The sequence below is a fragment of the Saimiri boliviensis genome, chromosome 1, assembly GCF_048565385.1.
Source record: "Saimiri boliviensis isolate mSaiBol1 chromosome 1, mSaiBol1.pri, whole genome shotgun sequence".
Taxonomy (NCBI): Eukaryota; Metazoa; Chordata; class Mammalia; order Primates; family Cebidae; genus Saimiri; species Saimiri boliviensis.
In genome coordinates, this window is record NC_133449.1 from 207,266,393 (window position 1) to 207,293,147 (window position 26,755).

At 36.5% G+C, this 26,755-nt stretch overlaps 1 protein-coding gene across 10 annotated transcripts in view; it reads right to left on the bottom strand.

Moving 5' to 3' along the window:
• PAM (peptidylglycine alpha-amidating monooxygenase) overlaps positions 1–26,755 on the bottom strand; it is a 282,041-nt gene that overhangs the window by 157,029 nt on the left and 98,257 nt on the right. For all 10 annotated transcript variants that reach the window (XM_074383152.1, XM_074383150.1, XM_074383147.1 and 7 more), the window contains 2 exons: positions 6,857–7,272; positions 5,788–5,908 (listed from right to left, as the gene is read on the bottom strand). In XM_074383152.1, coding sequence (XP_074239253.1) covers positions 5,788–5,908; positions 6,857–6,948 — 213 coding nt within the window. In that variant the 5' untranslated portion in view covers positions 6,949–7,272. The remainder of the gene's footprint in view (positions 1–5,787; positions 5,909–6,856; positions 7,273–26,755) is intronic.

Below are 26,755 nucleotides of genomic sequence, written 5' to 3' on the forward strand. Positions count from 1 at the left end.
ACTCTCAAGCAGGCCCCCTTGCTAACTTTACTCTGAGTTTTTAGCATTGACTGAGGATATGTACATCTTTTTTACACAATGATGGAATTAAAAAAATATATAGACAACATCATTATAGCCTCAAAACTAGACAAAAGCCAAGCTTGTATACAACTAAGTAACTTTACTTACAAAGTCTAATTTAATTGGCATTCTGAATTTAATAAAAACAATTCTTCATTTAACTTGTATATTACCTCTGATAAAACAGATATTCTGAGCAACTGCCACTTATAAATGATGTTGTGATTATGGTTTGATATAATATAACCGATTCCTTACAGGGGTACAGAAAGAAAAGCCCATGAAAGCTGGGTTTGTTTTACAGATTATATATGCATTGTGGAGGCAAAGGAATGTCTTTCTCATGTTAGAAAATGAAGAAGTTAAAGTATACTAGTTAACATTTTCTCATGACTGTTCATTTGAGAAAACAGCAAAGTGAAACATGGTGGGAAGCTGTTGAGAAAATTTTGTAGGAGTATTTTGTTCATTCTGGTTTCATTTCAATGATAATATTTTTTCATCGATATTTTAAAATAATAACTTAAGATTCTAATTTCAGGTTTTTCAACATGTTGCTGGGGGTACCTGATGTGATCCTTAAACTCAGAATTGTTCTGTTTCTTGGCAATAGATATATGTGCTTAGATACATAGGGACAGGCTGCTTTCCAATTTCAATGCATGATCTGAAGAGTCCTTTAAAAGAAAAATGCTGAATGAGACAAGAATTTGCAAGAGGTTCGAAAAGGGAAAGGTATATTTCTTCATAGTTCTCAGATCATCACTCCCAAAATAAGGGAGGGCAATGATTACGCTAATGGTAGCCTAAAACATCTTCATTGAAAGCAATTCAACTAATATAAGGCTTTAAGAAATCAGGCTCAAGGAAGATATTTAATTTTGTAAAATCACGTATTTTTTGTAAATTTGTTTGCATTTCTAAGTCCTTACACTAAGAATACAGAGGATCTAACTTGAGCAAATAGCAAATAAATAGAATGCTACATAAACTTAGGATTTGAAAACAAATACATTAGATAAAAGTGGTTTTCTTTTTTTTTTTTTTTAGACATAGTTTTGCTCTTGTTGCCCAGGCTGGAGTGCAATGGCGCTATTGCCCACTGCAACCTCCGCCTCCAGGGATCAAGCAATTCTCCTGCCTCAGCCCCCTAAGTAGCTGTGATTTCAGGTGCCTGCTACCACGCCAGCTAATTTTCGTATTTTTAGTAGAGATTGGTTTCACCATGTTGGTCAGGCTGGTCTGGAACTTCTGACCTCAGGTAATCCACCCGCCATGGAATCCCAAAGTGCTGGGATTACAGGCATGAGCCACCACATCTGGCAATGTGTTTTTTAAAACAAGGTCAATGTATAAAGTCCTTAAGAAAGCAGACACTGAAAAAATTCAAGGCTTATTTCAAACATATATATAAAATAAAAGGTTTCAAACTGATGATACTTCTTTTCGTAACTTCTCTTCCAAGCAGTATAAAGAAGTGTAAGAATTCTGAGAAGAGCATATCCATTCTCAGGATCCTTTCGTCTCTTATGATAGGGCCATTTTTAATGAAAATAACTACTTACCAATACTAAGAACACCGAAAGATTTACTTCTTTGTCTACTTTATTCAGGTTTCTCTTGCCTAGGTTTGTACTTTCTATTTTTCTTCATTTTCTTCACCTTCGTCTCCTTCACAATTAGTGCAATGTCTTAGTTTTTCCATGAAGCCATTGCTGAAAGCCTAAGGGTTAGCAATTTCTTTCTAATCTCAAGATTGGTTCACATTTCCCTCAACACACATAATAATTATATTAGTATACATTTTCTCTACCGTGTGCAAGACAACTCAACATTACGTCACTGAGTCCTAAGAATATCCCTGGTTAATGTAGGATAATAAACTATTATTATCCTTTCTACAGATGAAGGAATAGGACTAGCTGGTTAAAAAACAGATCTGAGTTGAGACTGCAAGAGCTGAAGACAGAATGATGTCAGCCTGGCCCCAACGTCATGGGTTCTGTTCTAACCCCTGGATTTGAGTTACATTTAGGCAATAAACTTTATGGAAAATAATTGTAATTATACTTTTATTTATTTTTAAATAAAACACCCAAGGGATAGTTAACATGCCAAATTGATATCACCATACTATGTCCATAAACTGGCAGTTTATCACATTGTTTTGTTTGTTGCTATGAGAGTTGGTGACAGCAAAAGTCCAGAGGGTCCAGGGTGAGAATAAGAGTCAAAAAAAAAAAAAAAAAAAAAAAGAAACGGTGCTAGAAGAGAAGTCTCAAGATACTACCACTTCATGGCTCTGCTGGATTTGAAGCGAGTGCCATGGGACGCCAGATTCTGACTTTATGATAGGCTATTGAAAAGTCGCCTACTCTTCTCTCTAATCTTCCCAAAGGCTGGAAAAACACCAATTAACAGAGTTAAACACTGATTATCCATTTCTAAAAAAGGATGGAAAGTATTTTCAAATTTTTTTAAGTCAGAGAAGAGACAGAATGAGCTCATTTTGATTATAAAATTGATATTGCAACAGACACTAAATCACTTTTTCTGGACTCATTGGATCTAGTTTTAATGGGAGATATTTTTAATTGCCACTTTAAAGTCCTGTGGTATGGCAGAATGGCAACTCAGAGGCCTGACACGACTGGGCATCCTTGATAAGACACTAATCTAGGCTTGTATTCCATCTGTATAAAATCAGTTAGTTGCACTATCTGTACTGTGTCTCAGGTTCCTCCCACCTCTGTTCTACATCTGCTTGTTTCTCTATCCAAGCCTACCTAAAAATCTCAAGTTTTCCAAAGAAAGGATACACATCAGATTTACCGATGTAGCTTTCATTGTTACCAAAACTTAAGATGTACTGTATCAAAAAAACCTATGTGGAATGAATACATTTCTTTAATCAACATGATGTCTCTTAATTCCCAACTCAAGTTCTTGTTCCTCTGTTCCTTCTTTAAATGTTGTTCTTCTTGATTGTCTGCCATTAAAAAAAAAAAGAAATCCTCTGCCATTTAACTTCTCAATGTCTTTCTTTGTTTTTATATTTTCCTTCATCTTCTTTATCTTTTATGATTTTTAAATGTTCGATCTTCATAGTCTAGTTATTTCTGAATTTCTTCTTTTTCTTTTTGCTCCTGCTCATTCTATTTTCTTGGACCTTTTTACACTTTGTTTTTTGGCCAACTCTTCGTTCCATTCAACCTTTCGTTTCTTCCCTCTAACACTTTTTCATTTTTCATTTTTCCATTTTAAAAAAATCTCCTTTCCTCTTAATGACTTGTGTAAAACTTTGGTTTTATCTTCATTTTAAGAAAAGAATACTTTCTTCAAAAGTACTTACGGCATCACAGATCTTCGCCTTCTTCACTAGAACACCAAGTTCAGAAGGAAAGAGGTTCTGAAGGTTCTGGGTTCCCCTCTTCCTGGGTATATTCAACGGAGAGTCTACCATTTCCCATAAAAGTTTGCAAAGTATAAGATCTGTATGTCAGCTGAACCAAATTACATACTCATGGTACATGGTGGATAGAGAGTGATGGGAAAAAAGTGGAAGAAATATTCAACAAGCAGTTCTGAGCTGTCAGGCAGAGCAACTGAATCATTTACCCAGTCGCTACAGTGGCGAGTAATACAAAACCCAACTCAACCTTATTGAAACAAGAAAGGCTAACAAAACTGAACACTGTGTAAGCAGTGATATCACCAAGCATCTACATTCTTTAAATCTCTCTGCATTGCCCTCTATGGTGTTAGTTTTATTCCAGGCATGGCTCCTAGAACTCAGCAGACCCTAGCACTACAAGCCTACTGATTACATGAAACAGAAAAAAATACATACTCAGCAAAAGTCCTAAGATTTGAATGGTCTAAATCACACACTTTTGTTGAACCAATCATTGTGGAAAGGGAGGCGGGATATAGTCAATTACCAATCATGGTCCATGTGTTCCGTTTCTGGAGCCTGGGTAGGAAGCTCTTGGGAACCACATGGTCTCAGAGAAGGGGCAAGGAGGCAACCAGCTACTTGCTGGAAAGGCAGTCAGCAAATGTGCATTGCATGAGGCAAAGGTGAATATAGACAGTGCAAAATAAAACGCGGTTATCTAAATAATGTATGTTCTTTCCTCGTGGATTTATTTGGATAATGATATAAAATTATAAAAATGAACACATTTTACTTTATGAAAATGCGACTCCTTCACATCCTTTTATAATCAATTCTTCTAGGATCTCTTACTGAGATTTTTGATCTCATCACAACTGCCCATCATTATTGTTAAGTAATTTAAATGTTATTACTCTTAAATAATGAGAAGAAAGAATAACAATGATAGTGAACCACAACAAAAGACTATTTGATAAAATAATGATATTCTTGCGGGAAAAGAGTGCTTTAAAACCCAATTACTGGATACCTTAAAAGAAATACACTCAGTTTAAGCAAATACAGGGGGAAACCCACTTTAAAAAGTGAGAAGAGACAAGAGACACACTTCACAAGTGAGCAACTGTTGTTCTTCTCTCCTAGTCTCAATCTCATTTCACTTCTTGCAGTTAAATACTAAATAAAAAGCTTATGAAATTAAAAGCTAGCACAGTAACAACTGCATACACGGAAAGTCATCTGCATGATCATTTGGTGATGAGGAGGGAGTGAAAGTCATTTTTATAGTGGTAGTTATTTATAGATAATCATACGCAGGTCTTCAAATAAATGAATGCCAATTCTTAGACCCCCCAAAAAGGCGTGTGTGTATTCTCTAGAGCTTCGGGATGTCAATTGCAAAGGGAATTTGGCCCAATAAATAGAATACGAATACCTTTATTTCCCTAGTACTGAAAATAAAATAAAAAAGAAAAGAAAAATAGAAAGTTATCTGCAACAATGAGTCATCAGCTACTGCAGCTCCACAATACTCAGGTCTTTCCCTGTCTCTGCAGCCCTTCAAAAGGAGAGGACTATCTTTTAATGACACACATAAATCCCTGAACTGCCTGGCGGTAAAGCATAATTAATTCTGGCCTTTTAATGCTTAATGAAACACCTTGCACACATGACAGCAGTGAGTTTGAGCTTCTTGTGTGTTCCTAAAAGAGGGAAAGCCCTAGCAACAACCTAGTTCTACTCAGAATGCTCTATAAGTCACATTTATATGAGTTTTGCCATTATTTCAAAAATACATCTCTTATAATGAGCAAGTCAGGCTAAACAAAACTCACAATCAGCCACCTGTATGCACAGTTTTCTTAACTTTTACAAGTGTAGAATGTATTGTTTTTCAAATTCTTGGCAGTAAACACATTTTTATTTCTTCATTGTGGTTGTAATAGAAGGATATCTAAACGAAGTAGCTTAGATGCAGCTGCTCAATATCATTTTCCTTTATTAGGATAATTTTTTGTATTTTAATGCATACTTGCATGCTGCATTACAGAGGCTATTACTCCATAGAGAATCTCAAAATGCAAAAATTTTTGACATTCCATTTCAAACCACAAATGACAATATCAGTAAAAATTTTAAAAACAAAATTTAAGTGAAAGATTCACCATGAAAAACTTAATCCTCTTTATAATATTCTAGCCTTAGCTGGAGTCTTGAAAGCAAATGCCCACGTTTAAAGAAGTTCCTACAGCTGTAAGTGTAGTTTCCTTACTTTAATTATAGCCTATCCAGAACAAGTGAATAATGAAATACAGAATTCCTCTCACCTGTTTAGGTGTGACCCCAGGCATGCGAATATCCAATGCAAAATCTGATGAATCAATAGGAATTACGGGTCTGGTGGTACCAAGACATTCATTGGACAATGGTCTGGTAGTTTCTTTAAACCTTGAAAAAAAGAAGACAATTTCAATATTCTTGAACATAATACAATCTAAACTTAACATGAGAAGGGGAAAGAAAGGAATTCTCTGACCTTAAGGATGATTGATTTAAACCCATTGAAAACTCTAAAGATGTGATGACTACACAATGTTCTTAAACATACTCAGATTTGCATTTCATAGTCCAATAACAATATATACCTAATTTGTAAACAAAATATAACCAATGCAACCAAGCAGGCTAGTTTAAAACGCCATTCAATAAAAACTTGTCAAAACATATATTTGTTGCAAGTTAATGAAGATACAGTATTAATACATAACAAATTATCACAGGCATGCCAATTTTCTAATGGCAGAAATACTAACGATAATCCAGTAAAAATTTTTGTGACTATTTTCGGTGTTCAGAATTACTAGTTAGAAACAAGAAAGCCAACCATAATCTTGCTAGGAGGCAGAGCTGTTAGAGGAAGAAATAAAAGACTGCGAATGTGAATTACAAATGTACAAGTACATAAATATTTAATAAGGTAATTATGAGGCGTTTGTATACAGCTCAGTGTTTCCTTGTGAGCCATTATAGACTATGATCTGCTTCTCCTCGACACTGATGTATCTTTATATTTTATCCTTCGAGCTATTATAACCAAGAAGGCATTCAAATCTAAGCGACTATATCGTAGTTCCTGAAATACTTCCCCAAGAGGGAGTGATTAGTATTGGAAATCCCAACTTCTAATTGGAGTTTTGAAAGCCAGAACTGCTTGGCTACAACACAACAGTCGGCTTTTTCTGCACGGGGGACTTCACAAGAAGTTGCTGTGCTAAAATTCCAAGTCATTCCCGCAAAGAACATCCCCCTCGCCCATTCTGCCAACACTCCGGTTCATCCAAGGGATCGCCTTTCTCAGCAGCATGCACAGAAACCACCCCGACCGCGAACACCCACCTCTTAAAGACAGAAAGTGGGCTTCGGAAAGCCAGGCAGCCGCTCGGAAAAACGAGGAGGAGAACTAGCAGGCTGGGGACGCGGCCGGCCATGTCCACGCCGCTCCGGCCCCGCCGGGAGAGGACCCGCCGGCAGCCGCTACTTCATGGCCCGGGCGCGGCGCGCGTCCCGCGGCGGCCACACAGCATCCGCGCGTGAGAGCAGCGAGCGGCCGCGCGAGGCGCCCCGGTCACGGGCGGCGGGCAGACCCCGCGGCAGGCGGGACTTGGGTCCGGCCCGCGGGCGGAAGCGTGGCTCCCTCCAGCGCCGCTCGCGCGCCCTGGCGCTGGGGCTAGACGCGCGGGTGCCTTATCAGTCCGGAACGGCAGGGACCGCGGGGGGCATCACCCAGACGCGCGCCAGTCATCATTCAGAACCTGCAAAAATAGAAGCAGATAATGGATGACTAACACGTTACGGCATTTGTCCTCGGCAAATCCCAGCTGAGGTTCTTTCATACATTAGTAGTTTGACGAGCTTGCGCCCAAGCCCGGGGAAAATGCTGGTCTGTTGAGCTCCCGCCCCCACGAGCGGCCCCCAAGATTTCAGGAACCCCCAACGGCGTAGCCTGTGTAGAGACCCTGTTCCGCCTTGGCTTCCTCTTCCTCCCTCGCACCCACTCCTGTTTTCTTTTCCTACTTCTTTCCCCCTTTATCCCTCACAGCCGCCCCACTCTGAATTTCTCCTTACTTCCTCTATCCGTCCTTTCTCTCATCAAAAATGCTCTTAGTACCTCTGCTGAATGTAGACATCACACAAATGACCGGCTAAGGCACAAGGAAAAAAACAAAACAAAACAAAACGAAGACAGGCAAAGACAAAGCACTTGGATACCACAGTAATCAGATAGAAAAAGACTTTGAGAACAAAGGCATCTTTATATACATGCGTCACAGAGCTACAGATCTAAGAGGAAAGATACCTCCTACCAAGAACTCCCAAGGATCAACACAGAATTGCCCAAGTTCTCAGAATTATTTTAAAACAAGTGAAAACTCAACAGCTAACATGATACACAAGCTGTAAATGCCCATTTAAAAATCCTGCCTCTGATATGCAAAATAATAATTTTGTACTTTTAAGGCATACCTCCCTAAAGATATTCTTTCCTAAAGTTTGGAGTTTCACAACAGAATTAGAAAGAGTAGGGAGACTCTTAGCTGCCCCCGAATGAATTTTATCTACAAAGGTTATGATCAAGAACGTCACATTAATACAAATGAGAGGCCATGAAGACCTAGTGTGACGGCTCAACGTTTTATGAGAGGACTCAACTAAGCTAAACTTGAAAATATTCATCTTTTGACTTTATTGTTCTGAATACATTTAAGACTGTGTATCAAACCTGCAAATTTTAGCCTGAAGGCATAAATTAAAACTGTATAATTCACAATATAAAAATACTGTACTTCCAAAGAAAGAGATTAAAATTTTATTTTAATCGGTAACTATAAACATGGTTCCAAGAATCTCAAATGAATTTGATGAGATGTGTAACAGTAAAAGAAAAACTAAGGAAAAATCATATCAAAATGCTTCACAGTCTCTGAAAATACCTCAGCCTCTGAAAATCACAAGATAATGACGCTAATCTAAAACAAAACAAAACAACAACCTAGAACCAAAACAAATAAAAAAGCACTAACCTTAAATGAAGTGAGATTCTTCATGATCAGTGCTTTCTACATAGAAGAAGCATACCATACACCAAATATAAATAAAACCTGACTTAACATCCAACCAATTCAAGGATGCTTGAGGCTCACCAGCAGTCAAGGACCAGCTTATTTACATAAGCAATGACATTTTTTTTTTTTTTTTTTTTTTTTTTTTGAGACGGAGTTTCGCTCTTGTTGCCCAGGCTGCAGTGCAATGGCGCAATCTCGGCTCACCGTAACCTCCGCCTCCTGGGTTCAGGCAATTCTCCTGCCTCAGCCTCCTGAGTAGCTGGGATTACAGGTACACGCCACCATGCCCAGCTAATTTTTAGTATTTTTAGTAGAGACGGGGTTTCACCATGTTGACCAGGATGGTTTCGATCTCTTGACCTCGTGATCCACCCGCCTCGGCCTCCCAAAGTGCTGGGATTACAGGCTTGAGCCACCGCGCCCGGCAGCAATGACATTTTTAAAAGACTAATAATATTTGTTTGAACTTTCCCTTTGGTTTGCTGGTTGAGCTTTCAGAAACAAAAACCTTCAGCTTTGTCCTTATCCTGTGGGTAAAGGAAAGAACTCCTCATGGAGGAAGAGAAACAATTGGCCTGAAGGCTATGCTATTACCTTTGTTAGCAACAAAGTATAATCCTGTCAAACGACAATACTTCACATACCCTGAAGTTCTTTCAAAAAAAAAAAAAAAATATATATATATATATATATATATATATGTATGTATGAAGAAGGGATTATGTTTTAATATATCATTCAGAACAGGATTCAAGGACAGTCCCTTTTCCAGTTGGCAAGGAGATTTGGTATCACACAAACACTTGAAAACACATTTAGTATTAAAATTCTCTAACAGGAACACACCCTTAAGTACTGGCCTTTGAAAAAAAAAAATTCCACTTATCTCTTTGATTTTAATTACCTCTGATGTCCCTAAACCACCCACTTAAAGAAAAGGGAATTAAAGTTGTGGGTAGAAGCAGAGCTGGTATTTGTAGCCATGAATAGAACAAAAGGTCCTATAAAACTGAAAGCTAATTATGCTTCTTGTTTCTGGATGACTTATAAGCTAAAGACGAAATACCAATCATCATGTGAAAAATAAAACCATGAGTATTTAATAATTCCTGATAATGTGGAATATATAATAATCGAATTACATTAATATTCTTATTTAGGATTTAAAATTTTTAAATATATTTCACTGAGATAATTCTTTCAGTCATCCAAAAAAAAAAAAAACCCTTAGTTTCAATACTTCGTACAAAATATTGTAATACATACTGGAGTTTTATAAAATGAATAAAACCAAAAAAGAATATAGTCTATTAAAGGAGATGAGAACTTTACACAGTAACATAAGGTATATTTGGAATGTAGTATTCTATATGAGTACTATAAAAAGAGACTCAGAATTTTGAAGAAGGGAAAAATCTTCAAAAGGAGGGCAAGAAAAAAAGAAGAGTAAAAGCAGTATTCAGTGGAAGAGGTGGCTATTGAGCAAGCCTTGGAAGGCAGCTTCCACTATGGGAGGTGGACAATGAGCATTCCAGGTCCAGGGAAATGGCAGGAGCAAAGGAACCCAGTGGGGGAACAGAATATGCTCATAAAGTAGTAAAAGCTCTGCCTCCTAGACTCAAGCTGCAGGCCCAGATTTACTATTTTATCTGTAATACAAATCAAATGTTCTGTTTACATATCCATAAAATCTTTAGGTAAGAATGATTTATAACCATATGAATATTAATTCCGGGTGGAGCATTAGTAGGTAGTTAAGTTCAGCCTAGTCCAGAGGACCATAAAACTAATTTGGTCCTTACAAAGTAGGCAGTTCATTCCCTCTAATTTTCATTTTTAAATGGTCATTTTTGACCATTCATTCCTATATTCATTTATAAGAGACCCAGGACAGCATAGTGGGTACCTGTAAACTGAAGGAAAACTGCCTGATTCCTGGCTCCACTATTCATTAGCTATGTGAAACTAGGCAAGTACCTAACCTCTCTCTCTACCTGCGGTTTCTTCATCTGCAAAATGGACAAAGTCATATTACCTACCTTGTAGGGCTGTTACCAGGAAAAACTGAATTAATTCCCTTAGAACAGTGCTGGACACATAATAAATGCTCCCTATTATTGTTGCAACAAATATACACTGAATGCCTGAGACTCTGAATGGTGGAGATGGTGATAATCAAGACAGATAAAGTTCCCACTCTTATAGAAATTACTTTCTGCTGGAGAAAAATAAAAATGACTACCAAACTGTAAATTTCATTTTCTTTTAAGGAGATTTTATGCAGTTCCCTTGAATGACTTATGATTAAACTGATTAAAAGGTGCATATCCATTCACATAGTAATTTGATTTCTGAGGATTAATTCTTGGGCAAAAACTGAACAAGACATGACTATGTTTATAAAAATATTTACTAGTATTTTTTTGTAATAATAAAGACCTGAATGTTTATAATGGCAAAGAACTGAAAGCAATTTAAATGTCCTTCAATAAGAGATTTGTAAATAAACAAACAAAAAAACCTTACAGTTACAAAAACCACAATACTATGCATTCCTTTTTTAAAGACAATATATGTCTATTTTTAAAGGCAAGGGCATATTCTTTTTTTTTTTTTTTGTGAAGGGGTCTTACTCTGTCACTCAGGCTGGCTCACTGCAACCTCTGCCTCCCAGACTCAAGTGATCTTCCTGCCTCAGCCTCCTGAGTAGCTGAGACTACAGGTACACACCACCACGCCCTGCTAATATTTGTATTTTTTGTGGAGAGAGTTTTTGCCAAGTTTACCAGGCTGGTCTCAAACTCCTGGGCTCAAGTGATCTGCCTGCCTCAGCCTTCTAAAGTGCTGAGATTACAGGCATGAGCCACCAAGCCTGGCCTCTAAGGGCATATTCTATAACATATTTTTTGCATAACTTAAAATATTTTAAAATAATCTGAAACTTATAGAAATGCTGCGAATATAGTATAAAGAACTTTTTCCGTAATCATTTTGGAGTTACTGATCTGATGTTTCATCACCTCTAAACACTTTAGTGTGGCTTCCTAAAAACAAATATATTCTGCTATATAACCTCAATAAAACCATCAAAATAAAAAAATTCACATGGACACATTATTAGCATCTAATCTTCAGGTTCCAAATTTTGCCCACTGTTCCAATAATGTATTTTATAGCAAAATAATCCATTTCAGAATCAGGCATTCCAAGGAAAGTTGTCATGTCTCCAGCCTCCTTCACTCCAGACAGTTTCTCAATCTGTCCTTGACTCTATAGAAGACTACAGGGTAGTTATTTTGCAGAATGCCTCTCAATTAGTGTTTGGTTCATTTCATTAGGACAAGATTCAGGTTATGCATCTTTGGCAGGAGTATGACAGAAATGATGCTGCATTCTTCTCACTACATCTGTATTAATTGTCCATTGCTACATATCTAATTACCCCAAAACATGGTAGGTGAAAACAATGAAAACCATCTTGCATAGTTTCTGTGCATCAGGAAAAGCTTAGCTGGGAGATTCTCTTACGAGGTTACAGTTTAGATGTGAACCAGAACCACAGTCATCTGAAGGTTTGACTGGAGCTGGAAGATTTGCCTGCAAGGTAGCTTGCTACATGGCCAGCAAGTTAGTGCTGGTTGTTGGCAGGAAAAATATGTCCTCACTATGTAGCCTCTCTCTCTCAGGCTGCTTGAGTAGCCTCACAGCATGGCTGTTGGCTTCCCCCAGAGTGAGCAGTCTTTTATTACGTAGCATCAGAAGCCACATAACTATCATTTCTCTAACATCCTGCTGGCTATCCAGGTCGGCGTCACCCACTGAAGGAGAAGACTACCCAAGGGTATGAATAGGTAGGTGGAGAGGACCGTCTGCTTGGAAGCTGGCTACCACAGCATTTTATTAAGTGGCCATGACTGTGACTTGTCTCATTACTGACAATATTATGTTTGACCAATTTGATTAAGCTGATGTCTTCCAGCTGTTTCCACCATACTGTTACTATTTTTCCCTTTATAATTAATGTTTTTTGGTGAAGAGGTTATTTTTCTTTTGAGTCAGGGTTTTGCTCTGTTGCCCAGGCTGGAGTACAGTGGCATGATCGTGGCTGACTGCAACCTCCACCTCCTGGGCTCAGGCGATCCTCCTACCTCAGCCTCTTAAATAGCTGGGACCACAGGTGTGCACCACCACACCCAGCTAATGATTTTTTGTAGAGACAGGGTTTCACCATGTTTTCCAGGCTGATCTCAAACTCCTGGAATCAAGCTATTCGCCTATCTCGACCTTCCAAAGTGCTGGGATTACAGGCCTGAGCCACTGTGCCTGGCCAAACAGATTATTTTTAACTTGATAAATTTTCCATTTCTTATCAAACTTTTAATTTATTTATCTATTTATATATCCACATGGACTCAGTGTTTCCTATTTTATTCAGTGGATTTTAATCTGTTACTAGCTTTATTTACTTACATTAATTCCTTTGATGCTCAAACTATCTCAGTTGTGGCCCCTTCAACATAGTTGTTGTATTCCTTTGACATGTCTCTATTATCCCTTGAACATGTCCTTGATTTTTGCCCCTTCTCCGACCTGGGCTCAAAGCCCTGCACCAGACCTTCCTCTTTGTGCTCTTTATCTCACTTGCCCTTTGGGAACACCCTAGACCAGGCTGCACACACATGGATGCCTTCCTCACCCTGTTTGGGCTCTAATGCTCCATGCCAGGTCACCAACCCCATCACACGGATGTCTCCCTACCTAATGTGGGCTCTAACGCCACATGCCACACCACCCTTCCTGAATATCTGCCCTGCTCTGCCATACATAGTTGTTTTAGGACTACACTGGTCAGGAAGAAAAAAGACATAAATTTTTAAAAAGCAAATTACGGAACAGCATACGCATATACAGTCATGTGTCACTTAACAATGGGGTTTCATCCTGAAAAATGTGGTGTTATGTTAGGCCATTTCATCCCTTTGTGAACATCATTGAGTGTACTTACATAAATCTAGATGGTATAGTCTGTGGCACACCTAGGCTCTATACAGGCTACAAACCTGTATGTCATGTTACTATAGTGGATATTGGAAACAACTCTAACACGATGCTAAGTATTTGTGTATCTAAACATAGAAAAGGTACAGTTAAAATGTGGTATATAAGTTAAGAAATGGTACATTGGTATATGGCACTTATAAATGGAGCTTCGGGACTGGAAGTTGCTCTGGGTGAGTCAGTGAGTGAGTGGTGAGTGAATACGAAGGCCTAGGACATTGCAGTACACTACTGCAGACTTCATAACACTGTACAGGAGGTTTTATGCAATTTCCTTTAAACTATACTAAATTTATTTTTACAATCTTTCTTCAATAATAAATTAACCTTAGTATAATGTAGCTTTTTACTTTAAAAACTTAAAATTTGTTTAACTTTTTAACTCTTTTGCAGTAACGTTTATCTTAAAAAACAAATGCGATTTTCAATTACATAAAATACTTTCTTTATATCTTTATTCTATAAGCTTTTAAAAAATCTTTTTAAAACTTTTTTGCTAAAAGCAAACACACACACACACACACACACACACACACACACGCACGCGTGCGCGCCTAGACCTACACAAGATCAGGATGATGAATATCAGCTTTCCACCTCCCCATTTTGTCCCACTGGGAGGTCTTCTGGGCAATAACATATGGAGCAGTCATCTTCTATGATAACAATGCCTTTGAAATGCCTCCTGAAAAACCTGCCTCCGGCTGTCTTACAATTAACATTTTTTTTTTGTAAGTAGAGGCGTACACCCTAAAATAATGATAAAAAGTATAGTAATGTAAATGCATAAACCGGTAACAGTCACTTATTATCAAGTATTATGTACTGTACATAATTGCATATGCCAAACTTTTATGTGACTGGCAGGGCAGTAGGTTTGTTAACGCCAGCATCACCCCAAATACCTGAGTAATGCATTGCACTATGACACTATGATGAACACGATGTTACTAGGTAATAGGAATTTTTCAGCTCTATTATAGTCTTATGGGACCACCATCACACATGTGTTCTGACATTGACTAAAGCACTTTTATGAGATGTGTGACTGTATTTGAAAGTCTGAAGTAATATAACTTAAACTATTGCATTTCCAGAGAATTTCTATGGCGATAGTTGGGAAAAAGGTGGACCTCACTGTCTATTTATATGCTTTTGTAGTCTTTTAATTTTCACCAGCTCATATTACTTTTGTAACTAGAAGAAAACAGGAATATATGCATTTAAATATATTTTATTAAGTATTGTTCTACAGATTTCAGTTTACACGTTAACAGCTATCTGAAATTTAGGTAATGTTTCGATAAAACAATAATTCTTCCTCTGCTTAGCAAAAACATTACAAACTAAATATTATGATGTAATAATATAGCTGTAGTAAAGGCTTCTCAAGCTCAGCACTATCAACATTTTGGGCAGAACCGTTCTTTGCCGTGGGGGCTGTCCTTTATATTACAGGGTATTTAGCAGCGCCCTTGGCCTCCACCCACTAGATGCCAGCAGCATTCCCCTCAGTTATGGCAACCAAAAATGTCTCCAGATGTTGCCAAATGTCTTCTAAAGGGTAAATCACCTGGCTGAGACCCACTGTTGTAATGTGGCTCATTAAGATGAAGTTTACTTTGTGAATCAAATGCAATGTCATTTTCATTAAATACATATAATAAGAAATAAATAACTTAAAAAGTGTTTGCAAAAATGGAACTTCCAAGTAATGGGAGAAAATATCCTAACAGAATAATCATAACAACAGGTAAAACTTATTGACTTATATGCCAACACTGACTGTGTGTATTATCTCCCTGAATTCTTACAACTTTCAGATGTGGGTTATTATTCCTGTTTTACAGATGAGGAATCTAAAGCTCAGAAAAATTAATTAACTTGTTCAAGTTATACAGTGATAGAGCAAGAGTTCAAATCCTAGCCTGCTGACTCCAGAATCCATGCTCTTAACCCATACTCCAACACAAAAGAGATCCTCCACATTTATAGGGGATATTTTCTTCAGGTATAACAAATAGGTAAATCCTTTAAATACCATTTTATTGCAAAATAGTAATAGCTAATATTTATTGAGTAATCACTATATGCCAGGCATTGTACTAAGCAGTTTATATAAATTAGCTCTTCCAAATCCTCACAGCAACTCTATGAAACTTGTACCATTATCATTCCTATTTTACTCAAGTGGCATCTGGACACAAAGCGAATTGGTAACATGCCCACAGTACCCAGCCAGGACACAAACACGGGCAGACGGACGCCATGGTTCCAGCTCTTACCTACGCATGTAGTCATTTTTCTGTTCATATACTAGGAAGCTTTTCCTCTCCAACTTTAGAAACACGACTCATTTAGCTAACTCAGAAGTAAACAAATCAAAGTCTATACCTCTGGTTCAAATGGATCCAAAAGAAGATTTTGTTTGGCCTGCAAGGGCTTTCTTCCCAACTCCTCCACCATATTTGAGCTCTGAATAAACATTTCAAAATGAAAGATTTCACATAAAACACAGATTTCCGCTCTCTTGAAGAGCTATAAAAATCTGGCATTACTGGACTCACATTTCCACACAGCAACAATTAGCTGAGCCAAGTAGTGACTCCCTTTTTGATGTGGCCAGCAAGCCACAGACTGCCACAGTCCCCACTGCTGCCTATCTGCTCTCAGACTCTGAGGCTAGGAGTCGCTGTTTGAACTGCTGCTCAGCTCTCAAGTGCAGTTGTTTGTTCATTTATTTTTTGCCTTTTTTTTTTTTTAATATACCTGGACAGCTTTTCTCATTAACATTACTAGCTGACACCTTAACATCATCTGTGTTGTGATCACTGAGGCACACCCTTTGCTAGGAAGGTAAACTTCACCCCGGGTGGAACATAAGATTTACCACACTTAGGTCTACTAAGTTGCTGGGGTTTTTCAGTTGGTTTGTTTTTCAAGGCTTCCTTCATTAGCAAGACATCACAAATTGAATGGCATTTTCTGCACACAGATTTGTTTGGGACTGATCTCTTTTAACATGCAGCCAATTTGAAGTATCTTTCCCTTGCAAGTCAAAATTGGCCACGTACCTATTAAAACATATATGCTGAAAAAAAAAAATCTCAGGGATACCATTCAGCATATGATTCTACTGCAATAAGAACTTGCCAAAAGTAACAAATTTTATTTTACTTTATTTGTTTGTTTCCATGATCGGTAACAGACGCCCTTTAAATATGTCCATTAGTCATCAAATTGCTCAGCCCTGTAAATACTTCCATGGGGAAAGTAACTAGACACATAATACTTAATTAAATTTCTCAGCTTTGACTAATACAAATGTTACTTCCTAACACATGTATCAAATTCACTGCTGGCATATTTTACTGTAAAATAAAACAGATCCCTATCTTCCAAATAGCACACATCTTTTTACTCCAAAGCCTGAACTGGCAAGTTCTCAAGAGCTGAATGAACTGCAGAAGAAAGCACTAATCATTACTGATGATGCCAGAAAGATGGACCACTTCTTTGTATCCTACTCATTTGCCCACCAGGTTCTTCACTTATTTATAAGCTCAGGACATCACACAACATTTAGTTTCAGAAGAGCACAAAATGCCTCTTCAGCCATCACCTACTTTCTCCTTTAAACATTGTTGAATCAGGGGAACGGCCCTTTGGGCTGGTTTTGCAGAGCTATTTGGTGGACAATCCTCCGTGAGCTCTGCCTTAACTCATGAAGCAAGTTAGTCAGCAGAACTTAGAGACTACGTCCATAATATGCCATTTCAGAAATTAATGGACTTTGTTCCTCTTCAGTAAAGTTTTGCAGGAACTAATTTGCAAGTAATGCCAAAGACCACACTACATTTCAAATCTTGGATTTGTTTTTTTCAATAAAGTGTGAAGCATAGAATGACCCACTTTAGGTATTGAAAGATCTTTTGCATTAATGTTTTGTATGGTTTCTTTTGTGGGTCTTTGTGTTACTAGTTTCTTTCATTTTTAGGAGGAAGTTGGTATGGAATGGGGGGAAGGTAACCACAGGTAAGGGCAAATATTTAGTGTACCAGGCTTCAATGGATGTGGTCTGAACGTGGGGATCTGCCTTTCCTTCTCTGTTTTTCTTACAACCAATTAACAGATTTTTAATGAGATGTTTGTGACTTCTTTTCCTGTTTAGGATTCCACATCCTTAGGCATACTATTTATTCCTGAAGTATTTTAATGCACATTTTGTTAAATGCCTTCCAACGACTTCAGAGGTAGGAGCTATTAACTACACATGAAAACTGGCTCAGACCCAGACCATGCAGTTGCAGAATAAGTATTCTCTTTCTTTAAAACTCTAGGAAATGTCTAGATTTTCACTCAAAAACAGCACTGACCTTTATCTTCCGTTTTTTCGTGCTATTCATACAGGAGTGTTTTCTCCCATGGCACAGTAGTATTTTCAAATGATTCTTTTTTTTTTTTTCAAATGATTCTTATGTTTTCCATTTCAAATGCTCAAATTTGTACAACAAAATGCCCATAAGCACACCCTTTTCTATTATAAAAGTTTTGCTATCCTTTCCTTCATACCACTTAGCTGTATTATTACAGTATTTAAAAGTGAAATCTATAATCTTATAACCCTATTATAGAATTGAAAAACATATGGAAATTTTTCTTAAAGATCATGAAAGAATGTCAAAACATTCTCTCATTTGAATAATCCTGCTCAATTGGGTTTAGAATCCCTTAGAGGGATTCTGCAAAATGTAAACTACACACTGCCCTCTCAATTCATCTCAACTATATAATTTGGAAGTCATTAACAAAAGAATGAAGTTGCTTAAAAAACATTTTAATATTTTATTTTAGGGCATAGAGGCTAAAATAAAATTTAGCTTAATCATAAGACAACCATTTGAAATTTTAAATATGCAATTCACCACTGAAAGAAGTATAATGTACTGAAGTAGCTTATATGCAGATATTTTAATTTCTAGTCTATAGTAGTAACAGTTTTCTTTGATCAGTGTCTTCAAATTCCCCATGAACTATCAATGAAGAGCTTCATAATTTTCTTCTGGCTGAAAAATGATCAAAGCATTCTTAGGTTTGTTAGAATTCTTTGATCCTCCTGCACAAACAGGTGGTGAGTTTATTTCATTGCTATTAAACTGTTTCTTGCTGCCTTGAGCATAGGAAGAAGTGGTTTATTTTAAAAAGGTGCTCACAGAATGGCTTCTTCTTTCCCAATTTGTAATAATTTTTACAAGGTTCCCCATAGTAATTAGCAATATGCACCCTGGAATGGAAAATTAGAACTAAAAAAAGATGAGGTCCATGATCCTCCAGCCTGAGACGCATCCCAGGTAGTCTTCCAGGAGTATCAAGGAAGAGATTCCCAAGCACACCCAGCTGATTTTATTAGCCTCCTCTCTCCATTGTTTACATGCCTTAAGCTTGAGTTATATCACAACTAAAAGTTGAGTTTTTAAGTCACAGAAAAATGTGAAATACCCAGCATTTGCCAATTTAAACCAAAATAAGGAGGCACCCAGGCAGTATAGTATAGAGAAATCATTCCCTTGTTTGAAGTATAAAAATCCCTTTTTAAAATGAGAACATTCATGGAAATATACAATGTAATGACACCATTAATAATTAAAATAATATTAACAATTTTTGAGTATTTGCTATATGCCAAGCAGCATTTTAAATACTTCGCATGTCTAATTTCATTTAATGCTCATGGAATCCTATAAGCTATGTGTAAGTATTATCTACATTTTCCAGAAGAGCAAACAGAGGCACGGAAGTTAAGGAAGGTGTTTGACATCGTGTTGCCAGGAGTGTTGGGACAGGGCCTGAAATGCAGCTTTGGCTGACTTCAAGGCAGGATCTACCAACTCGATAGAAGCTGTACTTCTGGTATTTATTAGGAAAATACATAAAGGCCAACTAAACTAATTTATTTAAAAGCATTCCTGATTCAGATGCTTTTAAATAAATTTGTACTTTATGTCACATGTAATTCAAACCAATACTACACGTAAGTGTGAGAAGTGATATTTGTACTTTATGTCACACATAATTCAAACCAATACTACACATAAGTGTGAGAGGTGTTATTTGTACTTTATGTCACACATAATTCAAACCAGTACTACACTTAAGTGTGAGAAGTGTTATGTGTTTCGCATCCCACAATGCTCACTTCCTGGCAGTAACTCGGCTCCACTCTAAATCGGCCTCCCCCGTGGATTCTGAGTCAACGAGTGAAAACCACTGGTGTAAAATGAGGGCACAGACCTGAAGTCAGTAGTGGTAGTTCTAAGTCTTAAAGAGATTCCCTTCACATTTCTAAACTTTAGTTCCCCCTGTCTAAATAGATGGTATTGATAAATGCTCTACCAAATGGCTACTGTGAGAAATAAAAATAATCTGTGCAAATTCAAAGAAGAGTAAAGCACCAGAGAGATCACAAGTTGTTATTAGTGTTTCAGATTTAGCTTTATCAATGGATAAAATATAAAATCTTTCTTTTATTTTTCTAATTTTACACTGTTCACTCTGAACCGATTTATATCTCATCTTTATTATTTTGGAGTACTAGAACATATCAGGGACTTTACGTTTATCTTTGAAGAATCAGGGACAAAACAGAGCTAAAAACCCAAATTCAAATACTCTTTCCAACACTAAAAATAAAAATAAAAACAAAAATGGTAACTCTATCATTTAGCATAATATAACAAAAATTTCAACCTAAATCATTTGAAATAGAAAAACCAGAACCTTATGCTTTTAAATAAACTATTAATAAGTACAAAATATATACATTTAGTAGAGATCATACTTGTTTAAAAATACATTAAGGTCATTGTCAAGACATAAAATTCCATTGACAAAATAAAGTTTTAAAATAATCAGTAGTCCCCATAATCAGTCCTAAGCTATATCAGATACTTAAAAGAAGCTGACCATTTTATTTTTCAGCATGATTTTCAAGAATGCATTCAAAATTAATGGTCCATGCTCATTTGAAATGATTTAGGTTGAGACTTTAGTTATATTTTTGTGAAAATGTAACTAATCAGGAATAACAATTTGTATTCCAAGGGAATTACCAATGTTATATCAGGATTATTAGGAAAGATTTATTAGGTATTGGCACTGACAGGTACTATATGTCTTAGCTTCAAGTTTGTGTTGCATGACTTAAGAAAACTATACAGAGGCAGTCTCGCAGAACCAACTGCCCGAAGAAATCAGCAGTGGAGGTCAGTTGTGTACATTTATATTCCAAAAGCAGCTGGATGTTTCTGGAACAAATGAAATATAAAATGGTGGGCTTAACTAGATGCTTGGTATTTCAATTACACAAATAGATTCTTAGTGATACTTGCTTATCTACTTAGAAGAATACGGACTAGAAATATACCTTATTGTTGCTAAAGCATTTTAAAAGAGCAAATGTATTAAATGACTACTAAGTGCTGTAAGAATACTAAATGCTATATGTGTAATCAAGTTCACTATTTTTTTTACTTGATTCTATCAAATTTAATATTTATTCCTAAATAAAGGGCTTTTGTGGATTATCTTGCTGGGAGATGGTTCCTTTGAAGTGAAATTTAAAAAGTCAGCATATACGTACAAATTTAATTTTATTTTTAAAATTTGCTTCCCATTGTAATCCATATTGATTTCTATTATCATAAAATTACATCTCTCTTTAAAACAATGAAGAAATCATACAAATTAAAAAAACTTCTTTGATCCTGATACAGCTAACACATAACATTATGTAAAATTTTGGATAAAGAAAACAACGTATTTACAATAATCCCAACCAAAAAGAGTGATCCCTTTTGAAAAAGTGTGTTTTTAAATATTTGAAAAAAATAGAAACTAAATAGAAAAAAATAGAGCCTTATGCTTTTAAATAAACTATTCATAAAGATACAAAAGTTATACATTTAGTAGAGATCATATTTATTCTTATTTAAAAATACATTAAGGTTATTATCAAAATTTGTAAAATTTCATTGACAAAATAATGCTTTAAAATAATCAGTAATCTGTATAATCAATCCTGAAGTATACCAGATACTTAAAAGAAGCTGGCCATTTTATTTTTCAGTATGATTTTCAAGGATGTATTCAAAATTAATGGCCCATGCTTGACTGGCCAGTCATTTCTACCATCACAATGGCTGGTACAGATGACTGCATCATTGATTCAGGGATAGATACCAATGGGGAAAGCAGCTTCTACATTGGCTATGCTGGGTATACATCTAGGAAAATAAGAATATGCTGTTCAGATTACTGCTTTTTTGGCTTGGTAAGAATTGTATTTTGTTCCACAATACTTTCATCTATGTTAAACAGAAAGATAAGTTAAATGACAGAGATGAAAGAATGATATTATTAAATCTTAGTGCATTCAAATATAATGGGAAAACACACTTTAGATTATTTGATCAATTAAAACAAGGTTAAGAAAAAAACACATGGTGAAATTCCTTTCTCCATAGATAATAGCATAGCACTAATGTTCTGCATTTCTTTTGAACTCAAGGCCACAGAGTTATTTTAAGATATTAAAACAATACTAGTAATTGTTTCATTCTGAATTAGCCAAATTAATATGCTAAAATGCCTATTTTTTCTTGTTCCTAAAACTTTGTAATTGTCTCTTTACCTTTTCACAAAATGCCAGAAATTTGCTTGCTATCAAAGAGGTCAACATCTTTTATCAGTAAGCTTTATCTTAATCAAATGCTAATTTTAAAATTAGAAAAATGAGTGAGTTAAGCAGTATTATTTGCCTAAAAGAGAATAAAATTTATGATAAATTTTTCCTTTCATTTTTATATTTAAATCACTATTAGTAATACATTGTAATGAGATAAAGGCTCATTAAGACTGCCTTTGTTACATAAAAACAAAACACATTAGAGGGAATATTCTTTACTGAGTTCCAATTATCCTCCAAGGATATAGCAAATGAGATACCATTAAAATATTTAAGTTTAATTAGGCAACATGTCCCAATATATAATCAAAATACATATGCACACAACCTAAGTATTCACTCACATTCCTGAATATTTTGTATTTAAAATTTTCTCCTAAAGAGAAAGCCAATACAATAAAATTATAGAAAAATTCTAAGGGAAAGCAATCCCACTTTTTTGCACATAAAATAGTATTTTCTAAACTAATTGTGCATCTGATTACTGAACAGAGTTCTCCCTATAGTCAGTTTTAGGTTTTCCCACTCCCTCTTTCCTCCTGTTCCAGCAGATTCAATCAATGAACTTATTCTGCTTTTTGTCTTCCCAAAATAGAACCTACTAATATGAGTTTCCTGTGCCCCCATATTTGTCCCACCAATTAATTAATTTGAATTTGAGACCTAATGGTAGTCGGTAGTTACTTCTGCTCTTCTTTCTATCTCTACATTTATTTTCCTCTAGATTCCTCATATCAGAATTTCCCAGATACCTGATTTTTTGCAGGGCGCTGGATGTGCTGTAAAGAAGACATGGCTGCATTGCCCAAAGCTGTGCAGCTTGAGGCGCAGCTTGGTGGGGAAGTCGAGTACTGTCCACCAAGTGGCCATGTAACCTCCTTTAGCTAATAAGGAGGAACAGAAGTGAATTGTGTCCAAGCTGAAGTTTTAAAAGGCAGTGTGTAATTCACCACAGTCCTTTTCCCTCTGGCAGTGATCAGTGATGCTCACAGGGAGGATGCTCTAACTGCCTACTCCCTTAAAACGAGAGGGCAAGTGATGGGACAGCCCTCTCATAGGGACTTAAATTTAGAAATTACTCAAATATTTACATGAAAAAAAATATTAAAGCAGACAAGCCAGATAACTCTAAGGAGCAAATTTAATTATTTTCCAACTACCCAGTAGGATGGGGGTTTATGAAGAAGTTTATACCAGTTACAGAGAAGACAAAATATGAATTTCAATGCCTTCACCCATGCTTATTTCTACCCAATGCACTGTGTTTACTGAATGTTTATAAAACCACCTCAGTTCAGCAGAAAGCTCACTTTTCTTTTTTTTAACCCAGCGAGCATCAAGCTTCATCCTGCACATTCCACTGTTATATCCCCACACCTAGCACACAACAACACATTGACATACTTAGTAAATGTTAAGTGAATGAATGGGAACAAGGAATGATATAAAGAAATACATCACATATTTCTTCAGGATCTCATAGCAAAGTTTGAGGAAGATAGCTCATACCAAATTTGGATGCATATCAAGTTTTAAAATAGAAAATAAATGTTTAAATGATTTTAAAATGACAGTAATGTATACACAACGTAAGAAGTCAAACAGTAGTAAAAACCTATAATGAAAACAGCATTCCCTTGCCCAGCGATTCCAAATCCTGCTGCTAGGATGCAACTATTTTCCACTCTTTTAGCAGGCTATTCTGCTGCTGACCTTCATTTTCCTGAACATGTTGATATTCTGATTTATCAGTTTCACAGTTCTGTTAATTATCTATTGACTTCTTACTTTGGAAGATGAGGATTTAAGTCTCCTATCCCATCCTACCAGCATTCCAATAGACTCACATCACAATTTTTGGTTAAATTAAGAGTTAAAAGTTGTTAAACTATATAACTAATGTTCTCCACTGAACCAAGTATTGTCCCATGATTGTTACCTTTACTTGGCACCTTTTTCTTTTTACCAGAGTTCAGGAACTGGAGCATGGTTCCAGATCCATGTTGAGAATATCTTTATTTTAGTCGCATCTGTGATTATGTTTTGATGGATAGGGGCTTATATAATGACAATCATTTCCTCTAAGAATTGTAAGGATAGTGTTCCTCTGTCTTCTTACTTATAATCCTATTGTTGAGAATTCAGGTGCCATTCTGATTTTTTGTAATTTATTTGTGATATCTCAATCTCTTTCTCTTTCCATTCTCTGGAGGCTTTTAAGGTTTCCTCCTTGGTCTCCTGTTCTGAACTTTTATTGATGTGCCCTCATCTGGGTCTTTTCTCATTCTTCTTGCTAGGCCATTTTAATCTGAAGATGTAAGATACTGATGCTGATAAATGTTCTTACATATTCTTTGACAATTTCTTTTCCCCATTTATCTCTATTATCTTCTTTAAAACTCCTGTATTTAGATGCTGGACCTGCTGGAATGATACCCAAACTTCCTGGAGTTTTCTTTCCCACTGTCTCTTTGTTTTTGTCCTTCTTTGTGAGGGATTTCCTCAACTTCACCTATCAACTCTCTCCATTTTCTAGTTTCAGATCTATTGTCTGTTCCTCCCTACATTGTTTGTTCCAGCTGAGTTCTTTTCTCTCACTTTTTTCCTAAACGCTCCCTGTCTTCAGATACCTCCCGAAAAAGTGCAATGATTCCTGGCTGTGCATTTGCACTTAAGAGTGTGACACTAACAAGCTGTCTGTGCTGCCCTGGAAGAGGCCTGAGCAACAAGTTGGTCTTTTCTTTGTGTATATGTAGGGATCTCCCTTTCCACAATGAGGCTTTTCAATTCTCCAGGGAAGAATCCTTCCGTCTGCTGAAGGGTTAACCCTTTTGTGTAAGGGCCATGTGTTAGTCATATTTGTTCCCTCTGCCGTGTACAGTAGGCACCAACAGTGTCTCAAAATAGTTTTAAGGTCTATTCACAAGATTCCCCAAATAATCATAAAGATAAAGCAAAACAGGTATCAACATCCTCTCCTTATAACTGGGAAAAGTAAAGAACAATTGAGTTCTATGACTTCTGGTTAAAGAAAAAAAGAAGAGGGAGAAAAAGGAAATGAAGAGAGAGAAAAAGAAGGTATCTGGTAATCCAAATAAATTTTTACACAATTCTTTCCTTAGGCATATCTTCCTTCTGACACCCATAGAAGGTCATTCTATACATTTTGCAAATCCTAGCATGAAGAACAGGTTTGTCAGGAGGATCATGCAGGCTATTTGGAACTGAATCCTTGAAAACCAGTGTTTTGCATTGGCAATAAACAATAATATTTTCACCATGTTCTTATTCACCCTATAATAGAACTAATGTTTTGTAAGATAAATTCTAAAAATAGGGCACAGTGGAAGAATTCGTATGATGTAGTATGTATTTAAAGAGAAAACTGTATAATTCTCTGACCGATTTCAGTTTTAATTGCGTTTTTTGAGTTTCTTTAGGATTGAGTATATTTAGGATATTTCCACCTAAATAGTTTTCATAGAAAATTTTGCCTATCATCTAAAGTACTCTCGATGGAATAGTCATGGGAAATAGTTTTAGAGAGCAAGATATTAACCTAAATGTAATTTTACTATCTTTAGCTTAAGTAGATAAATTTTCACAGCACAAGAAATTTTAAATACAGAGTTTTCTTTAAATTTTACTAAAAAAATTTCTTCCCAAATAAAGAATTGCATTCATTTCATCAACCAAAGCAAAGATTTTATAATAACTCCAGTGAAATCATGCCCACACAAAAAACTGAAGTTGTCTTCTTATTTGGCACACAGAAACCTTGAGAGGGAAAACAAGCTCAGAATTTGGAGAAGTGTTTCTCTCTCCCACCCTCCCTCCCTCTCTCTCTCCCTCCCTCCCTCCCTCCCTTCCTTCCTTTCTTTTTTTGATGTAGTTTCACTCTTGTCACCCAGGCTGGAGTGCAGTGGTATGATCTCAGCTCACTGCAACCAGCCTCCCGAGTAGCTGGGATTATAGGCGTGCGTCAACATGCCCAGGTAATTTTTTGTATTTTTAGTAGAGACGGGGTTTTACCAGTTGGCCAAGCTGGTATTGAACTCCTGACCTCAGGTGTTCCAGCCGAAGGATTTCTTAATACAGGGCAAGATGCTGCACACTGAAATCTGAGTACCTTAGACCCTTTGAGTGAAGGATAAGGAAAAACGAGTGTTTAGTAGCTTAGTAAAATGGGACTTGGGAGGAAGCAAAATGATGGTCTACTTTTAAGTCTCAAAGCAGCAGCACTAACCACATTCTCCCAGCCTTGAAAGGTATGACGCATGTAAGATATGACCACCCTCTTCAGCCATAGCTAACTGGCCACTTAACTGGGTCCATCCAAATATCTCTCCCTGCTAATTTGAAAAGGAGATC